The following is a 16479-nucleotide window of genomic DNA, read 5'->3' as shown; positions in this document are numbered from 1 at the left end:
ACAATGCACGCTGTGTTCAGCTAGACTCAGAGATTAAAAAGTGTGCTCCAGGACAGTGCAGGAGGAAGGGGGGTTAGGATGAGATGATAAAAGCTGAATGAATAAAACAAGGATGAAGCAAAGCCAGCGTAGTGGAGGGATAATGTAAGAAATACAGGAAAAGAGATGGATGAGCAAAGATAGGAGAAGCAGGAAGAAGATGAGATGGACAGGAAAAGAGAGTGGGAATAGGATCACAGAGAGGTGGAGATCATTCCAAGGAGGAAAGTGGATAAACTGGCAGACAACAATGAGAGATGGATCAGGAGACAGAGAATGGATTTCAGGAGAACAAAACTACATGAGCAGAAATTTCAGTTGAAGAAGATAAAGGACAGGAAATGACAGAGAGGAAGCCATGTGAAGCAAAGAAGGAACAGGAATAATCTTATTGTTAAGGTGGAAAGGACTGAGGAGAGGAAAGGAAAGGATAAGGGAAAACAGAAAAAGGTTCAAGCATCAAGAGGAAATAAAAAGGGAAGAAGAAAAGTGGTAAAGGATGAGAAAAGGAAAAGGGTTGGTTTAAAAAGGATTAAATAAATATAAAATAACTGGAAAATATGTGTCATATAAAAAAGCACAGTGGGAAGAATAGGATGGACATAGAGGACAGAGGAAGGACACTAAGCAAGTGGAAAAGTTGGGAGACTGAATGAGATGATTAAGGCTGAAACAGGAAGGAGATGAAGAGGATATGGTGGGGAAAGGACAAAAGTAAACCACAGCATCTCCCTAATTATCTGAAGTAGTGTTTTTATTTCATGTGATTACTGTAGTTTTAGTTCTTCCTTTCAGATGTGCTTTGGCACAGCTCCAACTAAAATACCATCCCGCAAAGCAGAGTACAATAACAAACCCTAAGCAGGCTGTAGGATGATAAAGATGAGTAGATAGAGGTAGAAAGGCAGCTGTGGGTGTGTGTGGTGCTGGGGAGGTGGGCTGCCCAATGAGGAGTGATGCGATGGAAATCTTGCAAACGGAACATCTGGTCCAGACCCGAACAATGGCTCCTGCAGGCAGGTCGAGATGGCCCGATAACCCACCTCCAGCCATGGGACCCTGCAGGTCAGCTTCATGCCAATCAACAAAGACGGGCTCTGTCTGCGTACGCCCGGGGTCACAGTTAATAAAGCTGGAGGAAGGGGGTCAGAATGAAGCCCCCGTGTTCAAGGTGATGAGTGACACACCGGGAACATTCCTGAGAGACACTCTCTCTGAAGATGAGCCATTAATCCAGTGTTGGTTTACAAATGCTTCTGCTCCACAAATCAGGGGCCTGCAGTGGTCCTGTAGAGGACGGTTAGTAGAGTTGTACTGTTGGAAGATGATTTATCACTTTTTCAAATCATAAATGCGGAAAACTGATCATGGAGTCTCTTAAAATGCAGAAGAATTTCCAGATGGTGCTCAGGCTGAGAGCACGACTTTATGCTTCATGAATGTCAGCAGCTCTGATTAAAACCTATCCTGCTCGCTTGGAGAGTATATATTTATATATATATATAAGAAAAAAAAACATCTTTCTTCTCTTTTCACACTCATCCATCATGTGTCCTTGTTTGTATACAGTCACTTTTTTCTCTCAGAGTGAGACAGAGATGAGATTAATGTAATTAAAGTTTTTTTTTTTCATTTTAATTAGATGCTGTTCTTTTCTGGGAAGCCTGTGGCGGCGCTGGGTGGAGCCTGAGTGGAGACAGGAGGTTTGTGGTCTGGCTGATGGAACCGGGCCGGCCCGGCGTAATGGAAACCGGGTGTTCACTATGCACACAAACACATGCATGCAGTTGCACACATGCACACAAAAACTTAGGCTCTGCACAAGCATATTAACTTTTTCAGACGTGAATCTGGAGTCACAACCCACACAATACTAATACGACCACATAATACACTCATACCAAACTGTGTAGAAGTCTAGAGTCATTCCTTTCTATTTATTTCCCAAGCAGTCAGATTTTATTTAAATTAATAAAAATGATTGTGATCATCCTCATAAAGGTCATTCAGCGTTGTTTTTGATTCTGAATTTTGATCGATTTTCCTGTTTTGTTTGGGTGTTTAACCTAAAGTATTAACAGCCTTTGAACTTTCTTCTTATTTTGTCACAATAGATTGGGATACATTGGGAAAGTAGACCGAAATTGAAAACATACCCTTTTCTTTTACAAATAAAAACTGAAAATGTGGGTGTTTAGACAAAGTCCCTTTAGTCAGACATCCTAAATTTGAAATGACACTGGACAGCACTGTGACCACAACATTCCCCACTGTGAAACATGGTGATGGCATCATCATGCTGTGTGGATGTATGGGAAGTTGGCTAAAGTTGATGACAAAAATGATGGGAGCAAATTATGCGGGAATCCTGCAAGAAAGCCAGTTAGAGGCTGGAGAGCGCTGAAGAGCGGGGCGGAGGCTCGCTACCCAACAACAACAATCAGACGGTTTATGTTAAACCATAATAATTTAATAAATTTTATATAATTTGCTTGAGCTGGAGCTGTTGTTGAAAACAAAGTGAAAAGCAAGTAAAGACGTTTAGCTTTAGCATCGGCTTGGGGGATGAACACAAATGCACAGCACACTTTTCAGATATTTACTCCATTTCTTTTCAAACTATGCACCTTTTCACCCTCAGACTGTTCAATCATGGTGCAGCTCACCTCTCACCTAGTGACCACTGGAGGTAAACACATGACCCTCCACCCACTGTGACTCAATATACATGTGTGGTTAGAAAAAGTGGTTGCGGTGATGTTTTCTTTCACTTCAACATTAGGTTCACACATCCTGTAAGTTTATCACATAAAATCCTTATCCGAACATGTGCTTTTGACAAAATGCACAGAGGCTTTAATAATATGAATGCTGCAAAACAGTCTTTAAAAACAGTATAATTTTTATCCTTTGCATAAACACATTATTGTGTAAATATATGAAGGAAAAAGAATAAACCTGCTTTAACAGGAAAGTAATTTTTTTTTTTTTTTACATCTTTGGAAAGTAAACAGGACCTGTTCAGAGAACTTTGGAGTTTCTTAAATGACCAAATCAGGCCCTCTATTTCCTTTCAAAGATACAAACAGCCTCAGCTGATGATTTCCAGGGCTGCTGACAGCAGATTTGACCTTTATGATGTAAACATTAGAGTAGGATGAGTTGAAAACCGCAAATACTTTTCCTTCAATTTTACAAATCAGGAATCCAGCTGAAGTATATTTCAGTTTGTGGTTCTAAGGTTATAAAATGTACAAAAGCTCAAGCAGTATTACATCTTTTGCAATGTGCTAGTGTGCTGCCATAAGTAGAGACTAAGACCGAACAGAAAATGAGTGCATGAGCTTTAATAAATGTTGATTATGAAAATTACAAGACTGTCAGGCTGATATGGTCATTTAACTTTTGCTCTTTTCTTTAAGCACCTGTTGCATTTCCTACACTTTCTCCCTAAATAGTAATGTGTTTACCTGCATTCATAAACATGCACATATATTAATGCAACCATAAGACAAATAAAGACTGTCTCAAGAACAAACACCCCCCCAGCTCAATGCATGAATGCACTCTATCCCTGCCTGTCATTCATTTGCATATTTGTAAAGAACTTATGACAGATTTCTGCATGAAAGCACTGTGGAGTATGCATGCACAAACACCCCAACACATGCACCTTGACCTCTCACATGCATTGCAAATACACATCAGTCCAGTCGTCGCTCTGCATGCACACATCAAGTTTTAACCTCCTTCGAAAACAGACACAACATTCAATCGCCACACGAAGGTGCACACTCCCAGCCGCTATCACTCTGGCGGTGTGATACAAATCCATATCCTGACTCTGCTGCACTCACTTCCATTCATTTCAAATTCATTGGTATAGCCTAACGCACACATGCACACACAGCCTTGCTACTCACTCAAACACACACGAGAACAGGGCCAGGAAATGCAGAAAACAGATCTTGGGCATCTCCTTTCAGTGAGGCTAGGCAAGACTTTTCCATTAGACAATGATGTCATTTTTCCATAAAGTTTAACCCCCTTAAAATCCCATATGTTCAAGCTTTTCTTTTGTTGGCATGAAGAGCAATGTTCTCCCACTGGTCTGCAGACTCTGCAGCACTCTGATCCTCCACCATCATCCTCTAGAGCTCATGTAAATGCATGAAAAACAGCTAGGTGTGACGGCGCATACATTTCACACAGTCAGTCCCTGTTCTACACCCTGAACCTACCTAAATACAACCTGAACCATTTTATTCCTAACTGTATCCTCTGTGGTTCCCATAGTGCTGGACAGTGGACACCAGGAGGTCACAGCTGGGCAGCATGAGGTCAATCACTTTGAACAGGGCACCATCTAGTGTTGCCTGCAGAGTATGGGACAGAGGCTGACATGTTTCCTTTTTCCCTTTAAGATGAAGGGCAATCATGTTAGATGTAAACTAACAAACTTTATTACAAAAAGCATTTCATCAGCCTGATAACCTAAATAAAACGCAGAGGTTAGAAGATTGCTGGTAACTGTGACTGTTCGCTAGCAGAATGCCTGCAATAAACCAAATCAATCCTTGCTTTTAAGGGAATATAAACTCACCGTATAAAAAAAAACAAAGTGTTAGTTAAATATATATAATATTTGGATTGAGAATATTGCCTTTATTTAGATCCAGAGTACTTAAGGACTTCTTTAGGAATTGTATTTTATTTAGAAACTTTTCTTCATTAAAATCATTGAAGTTTAATGATAAAACCCAACTTCTCCCACAACTTTACAAAACAAACCAAAAAACAATTCAACAGAATCCTAAACAGCTCCTGAGTCAGGTACGTACTTTATAATTGATTGTAGTAAAAAAAATGTGTTTAATGTAAATGTATTATATTAGAACCAGTAAAAAAGTCTTCTAAGGACGTCTTCTAAGAATTAAAGTAGCAGCATTAGGCTTTTTTATTTTTAATTTTTCCAAGAGATTTCAGTTTATTGATAATAATAATAATAGTTAATAATGTTCTTTACTGTATATGTTTCCAAATGATAAAATAATCAGACAGGATGGGTTCCTTCCTCTGTTATGCTGATGATACTCAGCTAGGGATGCACGATATAATCGGCCCCCTATCGGTATCGGCCTTAAAACTGAATATATCAGCCACCACACTGATATTTAACCCGATATTTGATCAGCTTCTGGGTTTCTAAAGAAAGAAATGCTACTTCTTCTTTTTCCTCAAAAACTTATTTTTTACAGACTTAAAAACTTCTGAAGACGAGGGAAAAAATATTGCTAAATTAAAATATCACAATATCTTCATATGCTGATATATTGCCATTTAAAAACACCATATCAATCTCTTTTACTAATGAAATATTGCTATATGTCATCGTTATGCTACGAAATCCCCTGAAAATTCACGAAATTTTTATATGTTGATATATTGACGCGGTATCGATCTATTTTACTAACAAAATCTCACAAGAATTTGCAAAATATCACGATGAAATTTCATGAGATTTTGAAAGTAAAATAGATCAATACCGCGTTTTTAAAAATCTATTTGATATCAGCATATAAAAATATATTTGAGTATATTATTTTTCAAAGTGTCAGAAATGGATAACAAAACTGCTATTTTCAATGACTACTTATTTTTGTCCAGCTTTAACATCGGTATCGATATCGGCTACATTAGTTTTAAAATATCGGCATATCGGATATCGGCCAAAATCCCAATATCGTGCGTCCCTATACTCAGCTACATCTTTCCGTAAAACCTGATGAAACTAACCTGCTAGTTAGATTACAAGCATGTCAACAGACATAATAACCTGGACGACTTTAAATGTTCTGCTTTGTTTCAGACTAGACTGCCTAGTCAGTCACCAAACGGTCTATATATGAAAAGGTCAAAAATCTTGGTGTTATTTTATTCAGGATGCATCATCTGAATCTAATATTTAACAGGTTTATTTTCAGAATATTGCAAAAAATGTGAAATATCGTATCCAGGGTTGATGCTGAGAAACTTGGCCATAGATTTTTTTACTTTAGGCTGGACTATTGTAATTCTTCACTTTCAGGAAATCCACAAAATGTTAAATATTCTGATGAAAATTAAGAGATCATGTTTCTCCTATTTTAGATTCTCTTCATTGGCTTCCTGTTAGATCCAGAATATATTATAAATCCTCTTTCTCACACATAAAGCCTTAAATAACCAAGCTACATCTTACATCAGATTGTTCCTTAAGTTCCAAACAGAGCACTACCCTCTTAATCCCCAGGCGTACTAGTAGTTCTTATCATTTAGTCTTGCTTCTTTCCTAGACATAACTACAGGCTCAGCTTTTATTGTGACTATCTGCATGTGCTCTCTTTCATCCCTTTGACCTGAAAACAGGCTGAGTTCATCTGATTAACTGTTTATATCCTAAACAGAGCCAGTTTACCATCATCTTCTCTAACAGAAAGTATTTATAGATGAATTGTTGTCATATGGAAGTGACCTGTAGAGTATTTATGATGCGATTGATGATAAAACACCTTTTCACAGCAAACTGAGCCTCTCTGGCCAGAAGAGGCCTTGAGGCCTCCTGCAGGGGGCTGCAGAGTGGGTCTCTGCACAGGATGGGAAAACGGTGTTAATAATGCAAACTGTTTCTATGTGATTCAAGCACTTCAGTAAAACTTAGTTAACTATAACCTGAACTGTCAAACCTCATTACATTAACTCTCCAGAGGAGAAAAGGAACGTCGAGAAGTTTCTGTCCGCTCACTCAGGTAAGCAGGTTTCCTGTTTGCAGGGAAAGCTGAATCTCTTCAACCACACCGTCGTAGTAATTTTGTGACATTTTAATAACACAGAATCCTCCAGTAGAGGATGAACCATTACTACCTTCCAACATTTAATAATAAAATAAATGGCATACCTCTTCAAAGAGCTTTAAGGGTTTTAACAATGGAAATGTTTTTAAGACCCTAAAAGGACTCCAGCATGCGCTCGCTTGTCTTTTCCCACAAAAACACAACATTAAAACACAGCAAATGGTGTTTATTTTCAAAGTGTAGTAGGACAATGTTATATGTGCATGATTTCAATATTGTGAACTCTAGTTGTGCAACAAACTAAGCTACAGTATATACAGACACCTATCATTATCTGTTGATAGCCCCCCCTGCCCCGGATGACAGTCATACTGTATAACAGTAAATCTAGTTGGCCGGTTTTGCTTGGGTTTGACGATCCGTCAGGAGCCCAAGACTTTGGTTTCATCTGCGTCTTACTTTTACAGTGTAATATCAATCAATACAACTAAACACATCCATTTAAAAACATCCACATGAATATACTCAATGCAACAAATGTTATGCAGAAAAATCTTCTTTTCTCCGCCTCCCTCCCTCCACTGACTCTTTTATCTCCATAAAAATCTTACAAGTTTAAACGAACACTTAAATGTATACTTTGTTAAAAATTAAAGAAAAATAAAGTTATGAGAACCCCTCAGATATCTAGATAGCGATGATGCTTTGTGAAAAATATATGTATAGTATAGTGAACTAAACATTTACATGACTTTACAGGTGGGAAGGACATAACTCTTTAGAATTATAATAATAATCATAATAATACAGCCTCAGTCTTTATGAACATGCTCTGCTCTGCTCCTGCTCTGCACTCCCATCGCTGTCCTCGTGCCTCCATCAGTGTGTATAGGTGGGAATTAAAGTGTGCATGTTAGCAGGTCAGTCCAGGTCTCAATTTATTAGAATATTATCAAAAAGTTAATTTATTTAAACAATAAAAAAGAAACAACATAAACTGATTGATTCTACTGATTTAAATGCTTATGGTTTCTTTTTGGGGGGGTGATTTTCAATGATAATAGCTTACAGTTAATGAAATTACCTAAAAATTAATCCTTATAAGAATTTAACATATTAAAACAGAAATGGTATGACCTTCACAAGGACAAAAGACTGCTGACATCCTTGATAAGGAGGGTAAACCTCTGAAAAGGAAAGGTAGGAAAGTTTAGAGGAAGGAAAAAGTGTGATAGTAACGTACATCTGCAGCCATATTCAGTACAGGGGATTTTATTATTATTATTTTTTTAATCAAGCCACGCCCCTCTACTTGGATGATTTCTGTATTTCATGTAACTGAATTATTTCCAGAGCACTTTTTAGCTTCCTTCTGCTGACAAGCTTTATGTTTGCTATGTTTTTATTTTCCAGCAGGATGAGGCAAACCCCTCGCTTCTAAAGGCTGCTTGTAGGACTCTGCTGTTATTGTGCTTAGATGCAAGAAAACGGACCTGAACGCCACGCAGAATCCAGGGAATTAAACTAAGTTTTTCTTTTCTGAAGTTTTTCTTTCCACTTAACTTTCATTGAATAGGTTTGGATTCAACCAGCCTCCTTTACAAAGACCTCCTTCGTTTGGCCCACTGTGAAGGTAGAACCGTGATGGCAGCAGTTTCCCCCGATTGTTCAGGTTCTAAAATCACATTTCTGTTTAAAAATTTTTTTAATAAAAACATGAATTTGTGTTATTTTCTAAGAGCACATATTAGGCAAGACTTTTTTCCCCCCAAATGAACAAATAAAAATGTGAAAGTTTCAATTGTGTAATAAATCATAAAAAAAAGGGGACAAACTTTTCAGATTTATGACAGAAATAAATTAACTTCTGGATGATATTCTGATTAGTTGAGATGTGTCGGTGTGTGTGTGTGTGTGCGTGTGTCGGAGGGCTCAGCAGTCCCCAGAGTTGTGCGAGTGTGGCCCGGTCTCCAGTTTCCAGTCCCTCTGGTCCGTGGCGTCCCCCTGGCCGTGCTGGGAGGCGGCGGGCGACAGAGACATCTGTCTGCGAGGGTTGGCGCTGTGCATGGTGTTCCAGTGGCGCTTCAGGTCTGACGCCTTGATGAAGGCCTTGTCGCAGGAACCGCAGTTGAAGGGCCGCTCGCCCCGGTGCTGCCTCTCGTGGTCCTTAAGGTGGGACTTGTGCTTGAAGGCCTTTTCACACATCTGGCAGGCGAAGGGCCGCTCGTTGCTGTGGACCCTCTCGTGCCTCTTGAGGTCAGGGCCCCGGATGAAGGCCTTGCCGCACACCTGGCAGCGATGCGGCTTGAAGCCAGAGTGGATCTTGAGGTGCTCCTTGAGGTGGGCGGCGGTGGTGAAGGCTTTGGGGCAGTGCTCGCAGCCGTACGGGCGGTTGGCGGTGAGCAGACGCTCCTTCTTGGCGTTGTGGTCGAGGGTCTTGGTTCCGGTGCTCTGGCAGGAGTTGTGGTCGCGGTGGCCGTAGAGGAGGTATTCCAGCTTCATGTCAGTGCTGGACGTGGAGGAGCCCCAGCTGTGGGCGTGAGGGTCCTTGCCCATGCTTGTGTTGTAGTTGTGCGGTTGTGACACGTGCGAGCCGCCAGGCCCTATGGCGTCCATCCCCTGGTCGTAGAAACTGTTCTTCCTCACCTCCTCCATGGCGAGCTCCTTCAGGATGGCGTCCTGCGCCCTCATGCTGTGGTCATCCGGCGCCTGGTTCTCCCTGGTCTTCATGTTGGTCAGCTCCCTCTTCTGAGTGCACAGGTTATCTAGGAAGTTGATGCCGAGGATCTGCCCAGACGACATCATCATGTTGATGTCCTTCTTCCTCACCGCCAGCCGGGCTGTGTACATGTAGTTGAGCACCTCCTCGAAGATGTCGGAGCGGATAAAGTCCAGTTCCACGATGGAGTTGTCTTCGTCGCTCTGCTTTTTGAAGAGCTTCTTGAAGTAGTTGCTGCAGGCGGCGAGGACGCAGCGGTGAGCCCTGAACTCAATGTTCTCCACCACCACCACCACGTCGCAGTGTTCGCCCTCCATCCTCTGCTGGTTCAGCATCTTCAGGAAGGTGGCTTTGTGGTCGTAGTCGATGTATCTTAGCAAATCGGACATGGTGCCGGTCAAACAGGAGCAACCTGTGGAGGAGCAGCAACAAGATGGAGGAGAAAGAAAAGTTAGTCTAGTGCCAGGAAATGACTGCCTGCTACGCTACGATGAACAGCATAATGATGGGTAAAGGTTTTAAATAAAGCCGGAAAGTGTATTATCCAATTTTAAATTCATGAAAACATACAAATGACAGAAGGACAACAGCTCCACTATTTCAAGAAATGACAGAAACATAAAAACAATAACATATATTCAAGTATTGCAGCTCAAACAATGAAACATATGTTTGGTAGGGCTTCCTTTTGTACCAATTATTGCATCAATTCTGATCCGATCTATTTACCTGAGAAATAAAATGCTGCGTTTTCTTTAGCTATGAATCTAGAAAAGAAAATTACCTACATTTTTACAAAAAACTGTGCAATATTACTCTGCATTATGGATCTCTATACTAGTTTTTAACAGTTTATGATATCAAGGAAATAAACTAACTTGCTTATGATATCCTACAAAATTAATACCGTATGTACCAACTATCTTTAATGAGCAGAAACAAAAAAAAAGAAATGTCTCGTAAATCCAGAATTAGCACAGTAATCTATAATTGACTATAAAAAACAAAAAACATTCTTTTGCTAAAACTAAATTATTCGAAAATATTATTCAGCAATAACATTATTCTCTTTTAAACAGATTTTCTCCAGTTAAATAGTAGTTAAAAAATTTTAAATAATCCAATGATTCCCTGATTTTATCCTATAAACTGTGATGAATATCTAGTTTTAGGCTCATCAATATAGCAGATATGCATACGGTAGTTTTATTTTAACACATAGGCAGTTCTAAAATAAGCTTTTCTTCTATGATCATTATCATCCAATAATGATAATAATAAAACATCATAGGACAATCACTTGGCTTTAATCTGAAGTATCCTGATCTTCACTCTTTTAGTTTATATAATCAGTTTTATAATCTGTTTTTAAAATTTCTAGGCAGGAACATGAGAATAAATGATCCATACAAAATCTGAGGTTTTGATAAATTCAAAACAAACTTATCTTAACTTAAATCTACCTCAGTTACCCAGTTTATCAAAACCATATAGCTTTTTGGAATTACATCCATTTTTATAATCCATTCTTCAGTTACAGTTTAAAATATAAATTCTTGTTTCCATTTTCTCTGTTTATATTAAAAGAAAAAATATAAACATATATTTTTGCGATCTGCAAATAAATGTTTTACTAGATGCCTCATAAATGCCATTTGAACCCAACACTCAACCCTGCAGGACTCCATCTTTATTCAGAGCTGGTGTTTCAATGTTAACCTGTATTAACTGCTTTCTACCTTGAATTTCAATGTAATAAATTATTATCTTTATCATTTATTCCCACCTAGCGAGTTTGCACCAAGAAGAGGGTGTCAGTGGGCCTATGCCTAAGAAGGGAAGAACATATTTTCATCATATTTAAGTAGGAACTGATCATCCCATCATTCAGGGTGGCATGAATGGTTGCAGAATGTTGGAAGATATTTGTGAAAATATACTTTTTTCAATTTTATCAATATTTACTAAGGATTTCTAAAGTACTTGCACAACATCCTGCTGATGTCATCAACAGTAACATATGTTTAAGTATTTAAAAATCGCAGTTAAAGGGTACCCTTCACTATTTTAGATTACACAGAACAGAACAAAAGGGCAATACTGACGTATTCCAATCAAAAAGTTCTACAGATTGACCTATCAGTCCTTTTCTTGCTGATACCTATTTATACCAAAGCATGCAGTACCTTAAAGATTACTATATACCGCATTGCCTTAAATTAATCACCACATTTTCTACAGTTTCTAGCTTTAAATGATCAGCTTTAGCATCTGAGTTGCTAAAATATAAACTGCATAAGTGATTAAGAGCTGGGAACGGCATCAAAAAAAGACCTAAATCTAATTTGCTTGCAGAGGGCGAATCCCTGTCACTTGAACTACATTAACCTATAAACAGCATTTAACTAGTCTTTTGTGACTGCAATTTTTAAACAAAAATAACACTATTTATACAGCTGCTTTTATGTTCCTAACAGAGGCGTAGCCAGAAAATTTTTATATGGGTGGGCAGGCAATAACCAATGTAGACTGAGGGGTGGTGGGAAGGACATGGGCACCAGAGCCTCAGGGTCAATCTTCACTGTTCCAACAGGAAAATTAATGAGCAAAACATTCATATTTTCTAAATAAAGACCAACTATACTTTCCGAAAGCCTTTGCTAACAAATAGAGGCATATATTTAAACATCCATGCTTCCTAGATAAAAGGTATAGTGGATACAATTTTTTCAGGTGTAAGTTCAGGGGCGAACATCTTTTCAATTGTCATTACTTACCTACTCATTCTGTATAAAATTGATATTTAAGAGTACTAATATCTAGATAAAGCCATAAATTGGTTATCTAATACGTTTTTATTAAAATATATTTAACCAAAGACTCCTTGATTATTTGCATTAGAAAAACACCACAAAATCTAGTTCTGTAAAGAGCCTGAATTCTTTACTTATCTTTAATGTTAGTATATTGATGTGTTTAATTAACTATGGTTCAAGCGATTGTTAATATATGAAAAACGTTAATGTTTTGAATATTCCACTTGAGAGTATTACTGCTGCCACCATCTGTATTAGAAGGAAGAAAATAGTAGGGATGGCCAATGATTGGCTAATGGTGGCCATGGCCACCCCTGGCGCCCCATCTAGTTCCGCCCCTGGTCCCTAAGCTTTATACCAGCCTTAAAAACCTTAGAATCTGCCTTCTATCTGAGAGTTTATAAACCAAAAATAAAAAAAAGTTCTTAGATTTGATAACAGTAACTTTATGAAATTAGAATTTGTTCTTAGCTAGGACAAACAAAAAAAAAAAAAAAAAAAAAAAGAACTGCATCTTTCACACTAAATAATACATAAATAAAACAGAGTAAACAAAGTTAAACTCAGCTGGTTAGATCAGGCGTTTTCCCTCCCCTACGTCACTTCCGGTAATTTACTAGGTTCTGTTTTTTTGCTGCAGTTTGGCGAAGAAACCCGCCTCACAGCAGAAGATGTTACTTTTACGATAACATTTGAACATTGCCTACTGTCTGAGGGTGTGTGGCTTTAAAGAATATAATAAAATAAATTTGTTCTTTATGCCCATAACAGAGCAGGGCTGCATCCGACACAGACCAGGGGTGGAGCTCAGCTCTCATATTGTAATATAAGCGGACCTACCTTTAATGCAACACGTTATTAAAAACATTTTTATCTAAAAAATGAAGAAATAAGTCCCTATATCAACAATGCAGAACGTCTTTGAAATACAAAAGAAAAAACCGAAAAAAAAACCGTCAGGCCCTAAACCGAGTTAAGCCGTGGTGAAGGTAATGCAAATAAAAAGAAAATAACACAATTTATCACACGCACTGTTCTACTGGCAACTAATGCATTCCCAATGCGGTGTTTGCGTGACAAGCAACAGCGCGTGCAGAAAAGAATCAACCTCAGAATATTTCACATTTCACTGCGCCCAGCCATCTTGGTCAGCCAAGCAGCCTCGGTTCGTGTTTCTGCAGCCCGACAGGCTGCGCTCCTACAGCCGCGGCACCGAGCAGCGCGCGCCGCTGCCAACAGAACCGCGCTGCGGCTCGTGCGTTCCGCTCCGACGGAGAATAAAAAGTGTTAATACCCAAAGCCTGGACGATCCCTGTGTTGTCACGCAAGGTAATCGACGACGATCCAGATCCAGAGTTGTCGTTTTTCCTCTTCCTCCTCTTGTTGTGACTGCGCGTCTTGGCAGGAAATAAGGCATTTCTCTGCTGCCACCTACAGTCCTGGAGAGGGTACTCCACCATGTAGATCGTCTATATATCGACAGGTGAATCACTCCGACCGTATGAGAGGAAAACAATAATTTATAACACAAAAGTATTCACCGGTCTAATGTTTTTCACTTCAACATTTATCAGGTTACTACCCCAAAGTTAAATGTATATTTTACCACCAGTGTTTATGGTTAACTTGTAAACATCTAGAAAGACTAACACGACATTAACATCATTTTTCAAATCTTGCCATAGATTCTCAATTGAACTTTGGTCTGTGCCCCTTGTCATTTAATCAGACATGGGCGGATCTAGACAGGGGTCAACATGGGCCAATTCTCCTGAAGAACTGGATTTGGCCCACTTTCTGGCCACTATTCCAGAAACAAAATCCATCCGTCCATTTTCGAATACACTTAATCCCAAGTGAGGGATGCTGGTGCCTTTCTCCAGGGGTACACCCTGGACAGGTCGCCAGTCCATCGCAGGGCAACACAGAGACAAACAACCATTCAGGCACACACTCACACCTAAGGAGAATTTTAGAGAAGCCTATTAACCTAACAGTCATGTTTTTGGACTGTGGGAGGAAGCAAGAGTACCTGGAGAGAACCCACGCATGCTCAGGGAGAACATGCAAAATCCATGCAGAATCGAACCCAGAACCTTCTTTCTGCAAAGCAGCAGTGCTAGCCACCGCGCCACTGAGCAGCCCCAGAAACAAAATAATAAATCAATTTCTTATGCTGTGAGCTGACATAAGGTCCCTTGGACCAATTTAATATTTTATCGTTACTGTTTACTTTAATGGTTATACAGAGGAGCGCCACCTAAGCTTCAGATGTATGTAAGCTAGAATCACAGTCTTTTCACCTTCTAGATCAGGATTTCCCAAAGTGGGGGTCAGGAATCCTCCTCTGGTGGTCCTTAGGCACCAAGAGAGGGATCACAAGATAATTATCATAATCAATTAAAAATGATCCGTAAATATATCAATACTTATATGTTTACATTTCCAAATATAAAAAAATTATCTTAGATTTTAAGTATTGCATACATATCATATCTAAATCTTAGATCTACACCTAATAGATAAATAATCAGAGATATTTAACCAAAATCTTTAGAATATGCTTACCAATCACACACCTTAAACATTTTAACTTAGTGTTCAAACCCACAATGCTCAGGAAGATTCAGTGTCCATATAGGAGTGTTATCCATTAGTATGTATTCTAAAAAGAAAAACTAAGGGTCTGATATTCAAATATTCCTAAAAAGATTAGCAAAACTGCATGTGCATCTTTTTACAGTACGTGCAATGAGTAGGTGTGTTATGGGTGGTGCTGCACAAATGTTAAGCATGCAAACAGGTTTGATTCCACCCATTAAAATGAGCAGATTGGGTGTTTTACTGGCAGTTTGAGAGTGGCTGTAAAAGAAAGATGAGGTTCACAGCCATGACAATGTTGGTAATACTGATAAACGAAACAATTGTACAAAATATTATTTAGAATACATCTTGTAACCCATCTTAAAGTGCGACAAGCAAAAGTAAAATAAATAAAACAATAGTGTTTTATGCATAATTGTGTTAATAAATCAAGGGAGAGAAAATGTTCAGTCATTTCTTTCATTTGGTTTAATTCTATAAAGATTATCTACTGTCTTGCTGCAATAATTTGAGCTGGCCTGTAGAGGCAATTTTCTTCATATTAGTTAACTGCTATTGTTTCTGACATTGAAATAGGTTTCCTTGTACACAAAATGCCTTTCGATCCTCTGGCATTGCACCAATTCCTCCTTGGTGGCAACAATGACCACAGGTGTTTTTTTGCTTGTCAGTTTGCACCTGATTATAAGTTGTGCTAAAAAAAGATGCACAAATTCAGATTAGGAAAATGACTTCACAAGTGGTAAATGTTACAATTTGCATATTACCCACCTATGAATTTGGTGGTTGGCTTCTGTATCTCAAGCACTGCACAAGATGTCGGATTATTCTTCAGGTATCTGTTGGAGCCCCTTCTCCAGTGTGGAGGTCACTGCCCCCAGTGCTCCAATGACCAAAGGTACTACAGTGGCCTTCATCTTTCAGTCTCTTTCTAGTTCATCCATGAGCCCTTAGTATTTCTGTTTTCTTCCAGATGTTTCCATCATCTTGGATGGCCACATCAATCACTACCAATGATCACAGGTCTAGTTGTTTAGCCTCAACCATTAAGTCTGTATCTGAAAGTCCAACAGGATCTTAGCTCTGTCATTCTACACCATCTTGGGGTCTCAAGTTTGTATTCTGCACAGATGTTTCTGAACACTATACAAGCCTCTTGGTTATGATGGTTCATGTCTCCAATAACTGCCAGTATCTTACACCCTGCTATGAGATGCTGGATTGCCTCTGGGGCCTCTTTGCACAGCCTGCACCCAAGATCTTGCCTGTTGTGGTAGAACTGGGCCTCTATTGCTCTGGTGCTCAAGGCCTGCTCCTGTGCTGCCATGATCAGTGCTTCTGTGCTGCCCTTCAGTCAGTCACTGTCTAACCATCAGTAGGATTGGCCATAGCCAGTTCAGCCTGTGATGTTACATCCTATGCAGGGGATTTTCCTCCCATGATGGCCTTCAGAGGCGCCATCTTCCTG

General features: G+C 39.2%; 1 protein-coding gene across 1 annotated transcript; it reads right to left on the bottom strand.

Annotated features, from left to right (window-relative positions):
- Nucleotides 1–7077: 7077 nt before the first annotated feature.
- LOC119787179 (zinc finger and BTB domain-containing protein 14-like) lies at nucleotides 7078–13845 on the bottom strand. The gene is made up of 2 exons (XM_038290837.1): nucleotides 13702–13845; nucleotides 7078–10003 (listed from the first exon to the last, which is right to left on the bottom strand). Exon 2 carries the CDS (start codon nucleotides 9978–9980, stop codon nucleotides 8805–8807), a length of 1176 nt encoding a protein of 391 aa, XP_038146765.1. The 5' UTR covers nucleotides 9981–10003; nucleotides 13702–13845; the 3' UTR covers nucleotides 7078–8804.
- Between the last annotated feature and the right edge of the window lie 2634 nt (nucleotides 13846–16479).

The sequence above is a fragment of the Cyprinodon tularosa genome, unplaced genomic scaffold, assembly GCF_016077235.1.
Source record: "Cyprinodon tularosa strain WSP-4 unplaced genomic scaffold, ASM1607723v1 ctg29, whole genome shotgun sequence".
Taxonomy (NCBI): Eukaryota; Metazoa; Chordata; class Actinopteri; order Cyprinodontiformes; family Cyprinodontidae; genus Cyprinodon; species Cyprinodon tularosa.
This window is presented reverse-complemented; position numbering and strand designations above follow the sequence as displayed.